General features: G+C 37.4%; 1 protein-coding gene across 4 annotated transcripts in view; it reads right to left on the reverse strand.

The window, feature by feature from the left end:
* Positions 1-327: 327 nt before the first annotated feature.
* Positions 328-16492, reverse strand: part of LOC136864552 (dnaJ homolog subfamily C member 28) — a 326313-nt gene continuing 310148 nt past the window's right edge. For all 4 annotated transcript variants that reach the window (XM_068226331.1, XM_068226330.1, XM_068226333.1 and 1 more), the window contains one exon: positions 328-2005. In XM_068226331.1, coding sequence (XP_068082432.1) covers positions 1610-2005 — 396 coding nt within the window. In that variant the 3' untranslated portion in view covers positions 328-1609. The remainder of the gene's footprint in view (positions 2006-16492) is intronic.

Genomic DNA, 16492 nt, shown 5'->3' on the forward strand with positions numbered 1-16492 from the left:
ACATACAGGACCTGGGACATCTCAGCCCTGTGTTACTGTATGTAAAGTACATCTGTACTGGTAATTAATTGGTGTTGGGAATGGCTTATATGCTATGTAATAACTCAGGATTTACCAGGAATTGAAATAGGAAATCATGGTAAACCACAAAATTTCAAATAATAGGAAATTCATGATAATTTCAAACAAATTTTTGCCCATTGTACCCACGTTTCCTCCAAAATTGTTTTGAAAAATAAAGCTTTTGGTGCAAAGTTGCTTGCTGTTTTCTAATTTAACAATAAACAAAATATAATCACAAAAATACTAAAGTTTCATCATCCTTAAATCATTTGATTCTTTAATCAAGATTTTTTGTTCTGGTTACAGAGTTTTAGTTATCTTAAACCATTTTTATGAACTCCTCCAATGACATTTTAACAATGGCTGTACATTTTGTGTGTTTAATATGCATTGCTTCCATAAATTTTGAAGCAGAGAACAAGTCTTGCAACTATTCCACTACCATAAAGGGTATGTTATGTTCTGCAAGAAATTTTGTCAGTTTCATTTCAGCTGAATAAGCCAATTTTTCAACACTTGATACACTGGCCACTTTAATGGTAAAGAAGCTTAAACTGCTTTTGCTGGCACGTATATACCTATGATTTTTGTCACATTATCTCAGCTGTATTATAGATTTTTCATTACCAGCTAGCAATCTGAATTAAATCCTCACAGTACTGACCTTGTTTGAGAAATTATCTTACTCGTACTAAAGGCTAGGATTGACCCTGCAAACTTTAGCATTCTCCTACCTGAATTATTAAAAATAAAAGAACAATTATTTCTTATCTTCATTGCCTGTAGTGACTCCGAGTATCATGGCTCAATTTGTCACTTGTGGTGACCTGTTTTATCATATTTGACATATTCTGCACTTTATGTTTGTAATATTTTTGCAGTTTTTCATTCAAAGGTACATGTGGCAGCACTATATAAATATCAAAACTTGGTACAGTCTTTACGTGTATATGTATGATACGTACCCCATTCAAAGAGAAAAAAGGAAAGAAAGAAAAAACCCACCTAGACCTCCCCCTAAAATATTTTCCCAAAATACTGTTTTTACAGGTATGTCTTATTCTGCCCCTTAACATCAAACGAAACACAAAACAATGTTAATGTCTAAATTTCCCCACTACACCCCTGGAACTCTTTAAAGGCCCACCAGGCCGAAATTTTTTTCCTCTCCCAATTGTTTTGGTACATACATCACATTTTGTTCCCTAAACGCCCATTAAATACAAACAAGTTTTCTTTTAATGTCTAAATTTGTCATAGGCTGTTTGAAATTTAAAATGATTATGAACAGGTTTTTTTTAAATCAAAATTCTTAAATTTTCACCACAAATAAAGTAAAGAATGAAATATTTAAAACAAACATGCACGTATCTCTCTATCTAGAGTTCAATAAACACTTGTTGATTCAAATAACAATCTGAGAAGTCACTAAGCATTAATCTGCATGAAAAGATGGAAGCACTGAACTCATCCTTTGTTCAGGAAAGGCACATAAGTTAAGTTCTCTGGGTTGTATATTCTAGCTCCATTTAAATGTATAAAAAAATTAACTTCGGAAAAGTTTATCCAACAGTGTGAAAATAGTCTGTGGAGCTTCTTGGGAATCAGTTTGAATATCTGGACATTTACTTGGACAGTCTGCTTTGATTCTCCCATTTCTTAAAATGTTATTGGCCTCATGTTCCAGAATAAAATGTACCATTTGTTTATTTAAAATTGGCACCTGAAGATTGAAGTCATTAATTTTTTTGTTGAGCTTTACAACTTGTGGTTGAAACTTCTTGAGCACACCTTCCCATTCATGAGCTTCCTTTGCAGTAAGAGGTACTGGTCCTAAACATGCCCGTCTTTCTGCTAGAGCCTCTCTCAGTTGATGTATTGTGTTCTTTATCTCCCTTTGTAGAGTAATCCATTCAGGTGTAAACCCACTCTCAATCAGCACCTGTTATCATAAAAATAGAAGCTTAAAGTGTACACTTTAAAATATTCATGCGTGTATTAATACAAATGTACCAATGGGTCAAAACATTATAACCAGTACGATATGTTGGATGTGACATCCATAATATCCTAACAGCATATCTGGACAGAATGCACACAATGAGGTAAATTAAAAGTTAATTATTTCACTGTAATTAGTGTGAAAGTTATAGGCAAGAAAAAGATCTGAAAACAGGTAAACTGTCACAGCTGTCCTGATAAAATCATTCCTTATATAGTGCAACTGGTGAAATGTTCACATTTACTTGTGGTAAGTACCAACTACTAGTTGACCGACAAAGCACTGGGCAACCAAGACATACTGATATAAAGTGGAATGGAGATTTTCACCCAGGATACAACTGAACAGAAAGGCAACTATTGCTCGAATTTCCCAATGCATAAATCAGTGTACAGAAAGCATATACTACACATCGACTCATGTTACACTTGGAGCTATGCTGCTGTAAGTCAGTCCGAGAAGCCATGAAATCTCCTGCCCATTGTCACAAGTGACTCCAGTAGAAACATGATCATTGGAATTCCACTTTGGATCAGTGGAACAGAGTTGTCTGGTATGATAAATGTCTTTCCTTTTGTGTAAGGTATGTCGATATTGTTCACCAGGGGAAAGATAACAATAGACTGCAATAAGAGATGACAACAACCTGGTGAAGGTGGCCCATTAAAGTAATATTCTGCATGGAACTCTGGGTTCTAGTATTTTTATGAAGGCTCTAACAACATATTTCTGAGGAAAAAATCAGTAAATGCAGAAATTAAAAAAATATGGATTTTTTGGTATCGTTGTAATCATCTCAATGTTCTGCATCATATACAAATTTAAAAAGCAATAACATGACTTTTATTCAAAATATAAGGAAAAGTCAGATACTGCCTTTGCAAAATTTTCGACATCTACAATGACAAAAAGCAGTAAGTACAGACTGCACTGTAAACAAGCAGTATCTGCAAAAGTACTGCTTTGTTAAGATTGTACTTTCAGCCTGCGCTACAACTCAACAATAAAAGAAGGCAGTAAATACTGGCTACAGTGTAAGAAAACATTGTCTGCACATTGCTACCTCGTTTATTATATTGTTGATAATTATTCCAGTAAGAAATTATCAGCAGGAAGTGTATGCTTCATTAATTTAATGATAAAATCATTCCTGAATATTAACAGATTAAAGTATGGAGTCCTACTCAATGCAACGCCCTTGGCCATTTTTTTATTGTATTTTGTTTTTTACAGAAAGTTAAATGTCTAGAGGGAGAAAATTTTGGAGTTATTGGGACTAACTCAAAAAAAGAAACACAGGAAAATAGAGACAGTCATAACATTATAGAAGATACTGAGCAAAAGAAGGATGATTCAGGAGATGAAGAAGAGACTTCTTCAGCTGTAGGTAGTAGGGAAAAATCAAAGAAAAAGAAGTGCAGAATGGAAGGAAGAAAAAAAAAATCAATTAACAAGTACACGCTCCAAGAGTGGTTGTAACAAGGATTGCAAGGAAAAGTGTTCAGAATTGATTAGCAATGCTCAATGTAAAATTAATTTTTTATGCCAGAAACACATTTTCCTGTTTATTTTATAGTTAATATGTGTTAATTTCAATGTCACCTATAAAGTAGTAAGTAATGAGATACTGATTTAATGTTGACCTCAATTTTCTCAGTTTTCAAGTTCAGGTAGTTACTGCCTTTTTCCTCAGCAGGGTGGTATAGGTACAAAAAATGATCAATCCCCAATTGCAGCCTGCAGATTTCATGCTAGAGACCTCCATCAAGAGTGGGAAACATTTGAAAGGAGTCACTTCAACCATTCTGTCAGGGCCCACCTCATGGCCATGAATTATCAAGTCTATATGGTCTGACATCGTGGTTAGCCAGTTTGAACCCCATTGGTAAAAAAATTTTCACTATCAGAATGTTGGCTGGAAGGGTAGGAGAAGTGGTGGTATATATATTATAATCATAGATTCCATACTAAAAGCCAGGATTTAATTCCAAACCTCTCCACAGTGTTTATATCGAGTTAGGGCATATAGCGCTGTTGGCAGTGATTTGTCTGTCGGATATTGGGGTTAAGCTTTGAGTAGATCCCTTGGTGCTATTCAACAGGAGTAGGCTATGTGCCGGCAACAGATTTAACCCTCTTTATTCTTACTATCATATATTACGTCATTCATTTCATCTCATTAACTCCGCTGATAAGGATGACGTCAGAAATTGCATCCAGTCACAAAAACTCGCTATGAATGTTCATCTCACATCATACCCAACCCTGCAGAGAAATGGGACAAGGGTTGGTCACGCACTTCAACCATTCCATTGTGCTTTAGGATGGTCATCATCATTAAATGTTCTTCCTTTGTACAGTCTGTACTTTCTCCACTGATCAATTTTTGTCTCTGAAAAAGTGTACACCATTTTATAGTCACTTTGGTAAAACTAGGTAACTTAACAATAGTCGTATTTTAGAAAACTGGTTTGAAAGTTTCAGTGAACATAGGTACTGCATATGAAGATATATAAGAGTCTCCTCCAGCACCAATGTGCTATATATCCCCCTTTCTTTATGGTCCAACTTTCACAAATATACATAGCAATGGACAGGAGCGTACCAAATGTGATACAGGCCCGCCTGCCAAAATAAATATTCAGCCCCCTCAAATGAAATGTAACACCTATGAATAAATAATATAAATGTAATTACAGCAGGTAGAACTAACACAATATATTGTCAAATTATACAAAGAAGGATTATTCATTGCTGTAAGATTATTAAAAAATAATGTTTTAATAAGTTTTATTTGACTATCTCTGTGGTTTAACGGCTAAAGCTGCTGAACAGCCAACACAACCCTGCACCACTTAGATATGCGTACTTAACACTGGTTTTATTTTTCGGTAACTACAGAACTATACTCTAAATGATAATGAAGTAACAGTTATAATAATTTATCCAATTACAACCCAGAAAAATATACAAACAAATCGAAAACTGTTCAAATAAAATTTGAAAAGTATCAAACCGCCCGCCTCTGTGTTGTAGTGGTTAGTGTAATTAGCTGGCTCCCTGGAGGCCCAGATTTGATTCCCGGTTCTGCCACGAAATTTGAAAAGTGGTACAAGGGCTGGAACAGGGTCCACTCAGCCTCGAGAGGTAAGCTGAGTACAGGGGGTTTGATTCCCTCCTCTCAGTCATTCTCAAAGTTTTTTTTTGTGTGGTTTCCCTCTTCTCCAGGCAAATGCCGGGGTGGTACCTAACTTAAGGCCACGGCCACTTCCTTCCCTCTTCCTGACCTACCCCTTCCAATCTTCCCATTCCCCCACAAGGTCCCTGTTCAACATAGCAGGTAAAAAAATGAAATGGCGTATGGCTTTTAGTGCCGGGAGTGTCCGAGGACAAGTTTGGCTCGCCAGATGCAGGTCTTTTGATTTGACACCCCCGTGCCAGTGAAATTAACCAATTATGGTTAAAATTCCAGACGCTGCTGGGAACCGAACCCGGGACCCCTGTGACCAAAGACCAGCATGCTAACCATTTAGCCATGGAGCCGGACAGCATAGCAGGTGAGGCCTCCTGGGCGAGGTACTGGTCCTCCTTCCCAGCATCCCCGACCAAATGTCTCACGCTCCAGGACATTGCCCTTGAGGCGGTAGAGGTGGGATCCCTCGCCGAGTCCTAGGGAAAAACTAACCCTAGAGGGTAAACGGACTAAAACGAAGGATAGGAAGAAGAATCAAACCCAACAACTGATAAAGCCTATTAATAACCATTATGTAAGTACATCATGTACCTTTGCGCAAAGGCAGTTTGTTCAAAACTGAGCTGACTGATTGTTACTGCATCAAATTATTGTTGAAATTATACATTCTTGTCAAATAAATGTGTGAAGAAAGTTAAATGATAAGCAAATATCTCAGGTACACTACACATCAAGGACGTATTCATTTTCTAACTAAAATATGATGCTCTGGTATCAATTTTCATTGCTGTAATTATTTTTGAATAATTTGGTGCAGATCCATTCTGAGGACCATGTCACAGTGTTATGGGAGTCGGCAAGCTGTGTTGCATTACTTTCAACACAGTTATAATAACTGCTACTAGATGCAACCAAATGGTAATTCCACTACGTACAAATTGTAAAAACAAACTATTTTGTTGTGATTTGATCTTCTGACCATTTACATGCTAAGTGTCATCAGGCTAGATATATTTTATGTTCTTGCGAGGAGTCTCCGGGGCCCCTTGAAGGCCAGACCCGCCTGCATTACAGGCCCTGCAAGCCCTAATGTTACGCCCCTGGCAATGGAAAGACTAATAACTAAACCATTCTGATCTTAGTGTGCGCAGATACATCATCGAGGTATCTGAAGATTGTATCAAGACTTCTGAATGCTACCTTACCAAGTATTAATCTGCAGTGTAAATTTCTGGACATTGCTATTTAAGACAACATTTATCCACTGCTTTGATCACATTACAATTGAACTTCATGTTCGAGGGTAATCCTGTTGCAAGTATCTTGGTCTTACTAATAATAAGAAAGAGTCCTATTCTTTCATTCAGCTTCTTAACTTTAAGTGTGATATTCTTATAGTCATCTGATTTTCCTCTCAGTTTTAATTACTGTCTTGATGGGATCGAAGTACCTCATGGGAATCAATGTAAGTTCCTGGGTGTTAATATAAGGAAAGATCTTCATTGGGGTAATCACATTAATGAAGTTCAAATGAAGTTTGCAGATCTCTTCATATGGTTATGAGGGTATTTAGGGGTTGTAATTGAAGCCATGTGTGCACAAACGGTCTAACCCTCATTTTCTTGGAAGTGAGAAAATTGTTTTGCGTTTGTCACAAAAAATAGCAACATAGCAAGACAAGCCCTGGAATGGTACCCACAAGGTAGCAGGAGAAGAGGCAGACCAAAGAACACATGGAGAAGTGTAATAGCAGAAGGGATGGAGAAAGGAGGGAAGACCTGGAGCGAGATCAGGACAATGGCGCAGAACAGAGTCCGGTGGCGGAAGTTCATTGATGCCCTATGCTCCACTTAGGGGATACAGGAAATAAGTCAAGTAAGTCAAGTCACTTATGCAGTATCTATTTCCTACTGGGGTACAAGTACACATCTCAAGGTATTTTATCAGTAAGATTCAAGAGCACAGCAGTGAAAATAATGAAACTGTATTAACACAACGATCAATTAATCAATTTTGCAATTGACAGTATATACATGACAGAGACAACAGCAAATTACAAACTCAATAAATAATTTACATACGTTTTCCCGGAAATTATTTTTCAGAAGAGGGATTCTTCCTTCATTAGTTTTTGATCGAACATGGTTTACCATAAACAAAATACATATTATAATATTATAATCATAGATTCCATATTAAAAGCCTGGACTTAATTCCAAAACTCTCCACAGTGTTCATATCGAGTTAGGGCATATAGCGCTGTTGGCAGCGATTTGTCTGTCGGATATTGGGGTTAAGGTTTGAGTAGATCCCTTGGTGCTATTCGACAGGAGTAGGCTATGTGCCGGCAACAGATTTAACCCTCTTTATTCTTACTATCATATATTACGTCATTCATTTAATCTCATTAACTCCGCTGATAAGGATGACGTCAGAAATTGCATCCAGACACAAAAACTCGTTATGAATGTTTATCTCACATCATACCCAACCCTGCAGAGAAATGGGACAAGTGTTGGTCACGCACTTCAACCATTCCATTGTGCTTTAGGATGGCCATCATCATTAAATATTCTTCCCTTGTACAGTCTGTACATTCTCTACTGATCAATTTTTGTCTCTGAAAAGTGTACACCATTTTATAGTCACTTTGGTAAAACTAGGTAACTTAACAATAGTCGTATTTTAGAAAACTGGTTTGAAAGTTTCAGTGAACATAGGTACTGCATATGAAGATACATAAGAGTCTCCTCCAGCACCAATGTGCTATATATCCCTCTTTCTTTATGGTCCAACTTTCACAAATATACGTAGCAATGGACAGGAGCGTACCAAATGTGATACAGGCCCGCCTGCCAAAATAAATATTCAGCCCCCTCAAACGAAATGTAACACCTATGAATAAATAATATAAATGTAATTACAGCAGGTAGAACTAACACAATATATTGTCAAATTATACAAAGAAAGGGATTATTCATTGCTGTAAGATTATTAGAAAATAATGTTTTAATAAGTTTTATTTGACTATCTCTGTGGTTTAACGGCTAAAGCTGCTGAACAGCCAACACAACCGTGCACCACTTAGATACGCGTACTTAACACTGGTTTTATTTTTCGGTAAATACAGAACTATACTCTAAATGGTAATGAAGTAACAGTTATAATAATTTATCCAATTACAACCCAGAAAAATATACAAACAAATCGAAAACTGTTCAAATAAAATTTGAAAAATATCAAACCGCCCGCCTCTGTGTAGTAGTGGTTAGTGTAATTAGCTGGCTCCCTGGAGGCCCAGGTTTGATTCCCGGTTCTGCCACAAAATTTGAAAAGTGGTACAAGGGCTGGAACAGGGTCTACTCGGCCTCGAGAGGTAAGCTGAGTACAGGGGGTTTGATTCCCTCCTCTCAGTCATTCTCAAAGTTTTTTTTGTGTGGTTTCCCTCTCCTCCAGGCAAATGCCGGGGTGGTACCTAACTTAAGGCCACGGCCACTTCCTTCCCTCTTCCTGACCTATCCCTTCAATCTTTCCATTCCCCCACAAGGTCCCTGTTCAGCATAGCAGGTAAAAAAATGAAATGGCGTATGGCTTTTAGTGCCGGGAGTGTCCATGGACAAGTTTGGCTCGCCAGATGCAGGTCTTTTGATTTGACGCCTCCGTGCCAGTGAAATTAACCAATTATGGTTAAAATTCCAGATGCTGCCGGGAACCGAACCTGGGACCCCTGTGACCAAAGACCAGCATGCTAACCATTTAGCCATGGAGCCGGACAGCATAGCAGGTGAAGCCTCCTGGGCGAGGTACTGGTCCTCCTTCCCAGATTCATCCCCGACCAAATGTCTCACACTCCAGGATATTGCCCTTGAGGCGGTAGAGGTGGGATCCCTCGCCGAGTCCGAGGGAAAAACTAACCCTAGAGGGTAAACGGACTAAAACGAAGGATAGGAAGAAGAATCAAACCCAACAACTGATAAAGCCTATTATTAACCATCATGTAAGTACATCATGTACCTTTGCGCAAAGGGAGTTTGTTCGAAACTGAGCTGACTGATTGTTACTGCATCAAATTATTGTTGAAATTATACATTCTTGTCAAATAAATGTGTGAAGAAAGTTAAATGATAAGCAAATATCTCAGGTACACTACACATCAAGGACGTATTCATTTTCTAACTAAAATATGATGCTCTGGTATCAATTTTCATTGCTGTAATTATTTTTGAATAATTTGGTGCAGATCCTTTCTGAGGACCATGTCACAGTGTTATGGGAGTCGGCAAGCTGTGTTGCATTACTTTCAACACAGTTATAAAAACTGCTACTTGATGCAACTAAATGGCAATTCCACTACGTACAAATTGTAAAAACAAACTATTTTGTTGTGATTTGATCTTCTGAACATTTCCATGCAGAGTGTCATCAGGCTAGATATATTTTATGTTCTTGCGAGGAGTCTGCGGGGCCCCTTGAAGGCCAGACCTGCCTGCATTACAGGCCCTGCAAGCCCTAATGTTACGCCCCTGGCAATGGAAAGACTAATAACTGAACCATTCTGATCTTAGTGTGCGCAGATACATCATCGAGGTATCTGAAGATTGTATCAAGACTTCTGAATGCTACCTTACCAAGTATTAATCTGCAGTGTAAATTTCTGGACATTGCTATTTAAGAAAACATTTATCCACTGCTTTGATCACATTACAATTGAACTTCATGTTCGAGGGTAATCCTGTTGCAAGTATCTTGGTCTTACTAATAATAAGAAAGAGTCCTATTCTTTCATTCAGCTTCTTAACTTTAAGTGTGATATTCTTATAGTCATCTGATTTTCCTCTCAGTTTTAATTACTGTCTTGATGGGATCGAAGTACCTCATGGGAATCAATGTAAGTTCCTGGGTGTTAATATAAGGAAAGATCTTTCTTCATTGGGGTAATCACATTAATGAAGTTCAAATGAAGTTTGCAGATCTCTTCATATGGTTATGAGGGTATTTAGGGGTTGTAATTGAAGCCATGTGTGCACAAACGGTCTAACCCTCATTTTCTTGGAAGTGAGAAAATTGTTTTGCGTTTGTCACAAAAAATAGCAACATAGCAAGACAAGCCCTGGAATGGAACCCACAAGGTAGCAGGAGAAGAGGCAGACCATGGAACACATGGAGAAGTGTAATAGCAGAAGGGATGGAGAAAGGAGGGAAGACCTGGAGCAAGATCAGGACAATGGCGCAGAACAGAGTCCGGTGGCGGAAGTTCATTGCTGCCCTATGCTCCACTTAGGAGATACAGGAAATAAGTCAAGTAAGTCAAGTCACTTATGCAGTATCTATTTCCTACTGGGGTTCAAGTACACATCTCAAGGTATTTTATCAGCAGGATTCAAGAGCACAGCAGTGAAAATAATGAAACTGTATTAACACAACGATCAATTAATCAATTTTGCAATTGACAGTTCATACATGACAGAGACAACAGCAAATTACAAACTCAATAAATAATTTACATACGTTTTCCCAGAAATTATTTTTCAGAAGAGGGATTCTTCCTTCATTAGTTTTTGATCGAACATAGTTTACCGTAAACAAAATACATACCCTGCAGTCTGCAATAAGGACCTAGTCACAATCAGTAATATTATCAAAAATACTTTAATCTCCATGAACTGTGCTGCCAATATCACACACAGGCTTAAGCTTCTTATAATAATGATGGCAGACAGGTGGCACGTAATTTAGTAGTTCCAGTCATCATCATCATCATCATCAATGCCCCACTCCAGTCACCCAGGTGTGGTTAACAAGCCTCCTCCACTCCTTTCTGTCCTTCCACTTTTCCTGCTCCATTACTTTCACCACATCCAGTCCAGCTTCTCTAATGTCCTTCCAAATCTGATCCATTCACCTTCTTCTTGGTCTTCCAACTGGTCTCTTTCCCTTAACTTCTCTTTCCAATTCCCTTCTTGCTACCCGTTCCTTTCCCATTTCTTTTTACATGTCCGAAACATCTCAGTCTTGCTTTCTGTATGTTCTGCACTAATGGTTCTATATTTAGCTCTTCTCTGATTTTAATATTTTGAATTCTATCTCTTCTTGTCCTTCTGACTGATATTCTTAAAAATTTCATTTCTACTGCTTGGATCTTACTCTCTTGTCTCTTACTAGTTACCAGCACTTCTAGTCTGTATGTTACAATTGGTATGAAATACTGTTTATATAATGTTAATTTCATTCTCTTGGGTACTTTGTCATCCCATAAAAGCTCTCTGACTTGATGATAAAATGTTGTACCTTCGCTTAGTTTGCTATTAATTTCAGGGTTGATTTCATTACTTCCATTAATAATGCTACCAAGATATGTAAACTGTTCTACATTCTCTAACTGCTCTCCGTCTATGTTCATTTGGCTTCTCTTTTTCTCTTTTCCACAGTGCATGACTACAGTTTTCTTTTTACTAATTACTAGGGCTCGGTGTTTAGGAAAAGTCATATTTTTTCCTTTGTCTCTATGTTCATGTATGATTGGATTTTGGTGCAAATCTGGTGATTATCGTCACAACTGAGTGATTTTTATTTGTCATATAAATGCATATTTTGGCTATTTTTGTCATAAGGTCATATTTTGAGCTATTTTCGTAGAAACATCATGTTTCGGTCATATTTCGGCGGTTTGACGACAGCTGTAGCTGTGCAAAATTACCTTCAACTTACCAAATACAAACTAGTATTCACAAAACATTTTCTCGGTATCACGTTTGCAGCTAATACAAGTGGAATACTCTGCCTCTTCTATCAAGATTGTGCAGGAATTGTTTTCTAACAGTTTGTCAGAAAGTCTGGCATATATTAAGTCTAATTTTGGAATTATATCCAGTGCAATTCCTCGTTTAGAAGCTGAAATAGGCCAAAATGGACCGTATTGCGATTGACCTATCTAAGGCATTTGATAGGGTAGATCATGGAAGACTACTGGCAAAAATGAGTGCTATTGGACTAGAAAAAAGAGTGACTGAATGGGTGGCTATATTTCTAGAAAAGAGAACTCAGAGAATTAGAGTAGGCGAAGCTTTATCTGACCCTGTAATAATTAAGAGGGGAATTCCTCAAGGCAGTATTATTGGACCTTTATGTTTTCTTATATATATCAACTAGCAAGTAACCCGTGCTTCGTTACGGTATTATACTGAAATTTATAATTGAATGCTTATCGTTTTGTATGTAACCCGCCGATATTCGCTATCTGACTCGTTTCCTGAGATATTCCGCCAAAATTCACAATCTGACTCGTTTTCTGAGAGATTACGGCAACGTTCCTCCCATTTTTCAATCTTTTTTTCCAGCAATCGATTTCGTACTTCCCGGGCTAGGTTCAGGTATTCCACCCGGTCAGTTGGGTCCCTAAATCTTTGCCATGTTTTCCTATAAGCATTTTTAATGTGGATCAAATCCTTGAGGAGATCCGGTGTGGTGTCGTCTTGGGTGCCTTGGCGGTATTGAAACGGTGGCCGGACTGCAATCATAGTCATTACCCATCCAGGACCCGTTTCCAGCGTGGTCCGCATATTTTGACGATGGTCCAGAACATTATTATTATTATTATTATTATTATTATTATTGATGTTCTGGACCCCACAGCAAGATGCAAGACCTCTACTGGGCGGTAAATTACATCTGCTGCCACTGTCATTGGTAAGTGCGCAGGACTTCTGGCAATACGAATGACATACTTCTGTGCATTATTGACCTTATTATAGAGCTGAACAATTGCACGGTCAATCTTATACCTATCGTTTATTTCAAATGTGTTTAAATATTTATTTATATGCCAGAAAAATCTACTCTAATCTAAGAAGGTTCTCCAAAGGAAAAGATGGCTCTTGAAAATGAACCCAGGAAAGGTTAAAAATGATCGGTTTATAATCAGAATAAGTACATTGAAAATTCACAGCCTGTTTTCAGACATTCAGCCGAGTCAGGAATGGAATGAATAAGCCCCCGGCTAGCGGTGAGGATAAGAATTGTGCCGGCTGCCGAAGTCTGTCGCACTCCTCTGGGGCAATGATTAATGAATGACAAATGAAATGAAATGATATTGGAGAGTGTTGCAGAAATGAATGATGACGGGGAAAACCGGAGTACCCAGAGAAAAACCTGTCCTGCCTCCGCTTTGTCCTGCACAAAACTCACATGGAGTGACCGGGATTAGAACCATGAAACCCAGTGGTGAGAGGCCAGCGCGCTGCCGCCTGAGGGATGGATGTTCCTTATAAGTACATTAGGAACAGTAAAATCAATTGGTCTCACCTCCGTTTTCACCACACCGCGGTTAAGTTGATAACCCCCCCCCCCCCCAAAAAAAAGAAGGCGTGTTTCTTTATGTTTAAAGGATATTCCAATTACCAATGTTCACATGTGTTACCTTCAGTTCTGAGATATAAGTATTCCCATAAAAATAGTTCAGTTTTTTCACTTACTTTCACACTCACCCCCCCCCCCCCCCTTTAAGTGAATTTTCCGGCAAAATATATTTGTTTCTTTAATAGTAAAGGATCTTCTAAATATCAATTATCTTCAGTTTTAGAGATATGTGTCCTCATGAAACAAATTCAACTCCTTTTCACACCCGCCCCCAAATATGACCCCCCCCCAAACGCATCGTTTTATTTTTAAAGAAGATCTAAATACCAATACAATTAATTCAATTAATTTTTCAATTTTTCACCCCCCCCCCTCCTCACTTCATTGGATTTTCCGAGAATACCTGTTTCTTTACTTTAACAGGAGATTCCAAATACCAGTTTTTACGTCTGTAACATTTTATGTTTCATAGATATACTGTAGATATAGTCTTCTAAAATTTCACCCCAATTTATCACTCCTGTTTAATGCCCATTAATTAGGTTTTCCAAAAAGAAAAAAAATAAATATTTGTGTATTTTTAAAGGAGATTCCATATACTAACTCTCTGGTCTGTAGTATCTTCAGCTTCTGAGATATAAGTATCCTCATCCCCTTACTCACACTTTTCACCCCTCCAATTGGGATTTACAGAAAACAAAAAATACACGTTCTTTTATTTTTAAAGGAGATTCTAAATATCAAATTACCAGGCGAGTTGGCCGTGCGCATAGAGGCGCGCGGCTGTGAGCTTGCATCCGGGAGATAGTAGGTTCGAATCCCACTATCGGCAGCCCTGAAGATGGTTTTCCGTGGTTTCCCATTTTCACACCAGGCAAATGCTGGGGCTGTACCTTAATTAAGGCCACGGCCGCTTCCTTCCAACTCCTAGGCCTTTCCTATCCCATCGTCGCCATAAGACCTATCTGTGTCGGTGCGACATAAAGCCCCTAGCAAGAAAGAAATGAAGAAATATCAAATTTTACATCTGCAAACTTTTGAAGTTTTGAGATATAGATACACAAATTTTTAAAGTACACCCTCCCCCCTTTTTACCCCCACTATTTCGATTTTCTAAAAACAAAAAATACATGTTTCTTTATTTATAAAGAAGATCCCAAATACCGATTTTCAGGTCTGTATCATCTTCAGTTTCTGAGATATAAGGATCCAAATTAAAAGCATTCAACCATTTTTCACCCCTCTTCACCCCTCCTATTGGGAATTTCCAAAAACCAAGAAATATGCGTTTCTTTATTTTGAAAGTAGATTCTAAGTACCAATTTTTATATCTGTAAACTATGAAATTTTTGAGATATAGATACACTCATTTTAAAAATTAACCCCCCTTTCAACCCTCCACTATTTGGATTTTCCAAAAACAAAAAGTACATGGTTCTTCATTTTTAAAGGAGATCCCAAATACCTTCTTTCAGATCTGTAATATCTTCAGTTTCTGAGATATAAGTATCCTCATTAAAGGCATTCAACCCATTTTTCACTCTTTTTTCACCCCTCCTATTGGGATTTTCCGAAAACAAAAAATACGTGTTTCTTTATTTTGAAAAGAGATTCTAAATACCAATTTCTACGTCTGTAAACTTTCACAGTTTCGAGATATAGATACACTCATTTTAAAAATTCACCCTCCTTTTCATCCCCCATTATTTGGATTTTCCTAAAACGAAAAAATACGTGTTCCTTTATTTTTAAAGGAGGTTCCAAATTTAAATTTTCATGACTAACCTCTTCAGTTTTTGAGATATAATTCTCCTCATGAAAGGTGTTCAACCCATTTTCCCCCTTTTCACCCCCCTTCATGGGATTTTCCGAAAACAAAAAATTAAATGTTTCGTTATTTTGAAAGGAGATTCTAAGTACCAATTTTTACATCTGTAAACTTTTTAAAGTTTTGAGATATAGATACACTCATTTTAAAATTTCACCCCCCTTTCAACCTTCGACTATTTGGATTTCCCAAAAAACAAAAAGTACATGTTTCTTTATTTATAAAGGAGATCCCAAATACCGATTTTCAGGTCTGTAACAACTTCAGTTTCTGAGATATAAGGATCCTTATTAAAGGCACTCAACAATTTTTCACCCCTTTTCACCCCTCCTATTGGGATTTTCTGAAAACAAAAAAATACATGTTTCTTTATTTCGAAAGTAGATTCTAAGTACCAATTTTTACATCTTTAAACTTTGAAAGTTTTGAGATACAGATACACTCATTTTAAATATTCAGCCCCCCCCCTTTTCACCCCCATTATTTTGATTTTCCAAAAACAAAAAAATATATGTTTCTTTATTTTTAAAAGAGGTTTCAAATTTAAATTTCTGTGACTACAACATCTTTAGTTTTTGAGATATAAGTCTCCTCATAAAAGGTGTTCAACCCATTTTCCCCCTCTTTTCACCCCCATTCATGGGATTTTCCGAAAACAAAAAATACATATTTCTTTATTTTTAAAGGAGATACCAAATGCCAATTTTTATTACTCTAAACCTTTAAGTTTTTGAGATATAAATATTCTCATTTTAAAAATTAATCTCCCTTTTCACCCCCGTAGCAACTGAATATCCGAAAATCCTCCCTTAGCGAGCACCTACATGTTAATATGAATGTACCCCCAAAATTTCATTTCTCTATGTCCAGTAGTTTCGGCTCAGCGATGATGAATCAGTCAGTCAGTCAGTCAGTCAGTCAGTCAGTCAGTCAGTCAGTCAGTCAGTCAGGACAAGTTATTTTATATATATAGATGATATGTGTAAAGAAGTGGAATCAGAGATAAGGCTGTTTGTAGATGATGTTATTCTGTACAGAGTAATAAATAAGT

Source organism: Anabrus simplex, chromosome 2, assembly GCF_040414725.1.
Source record: "Anabrus simplex isolate iqAnaSimp1 chromosome 2, ASM4041472v1, whole genome shotgun sequence".
Classification (NCBI taxonomy): Eukaryota; Metazoa; Arthropoda; class Insecta; order Orthoptera; family Tettigoniidae; genus Anabrus; species Anabrus simplex.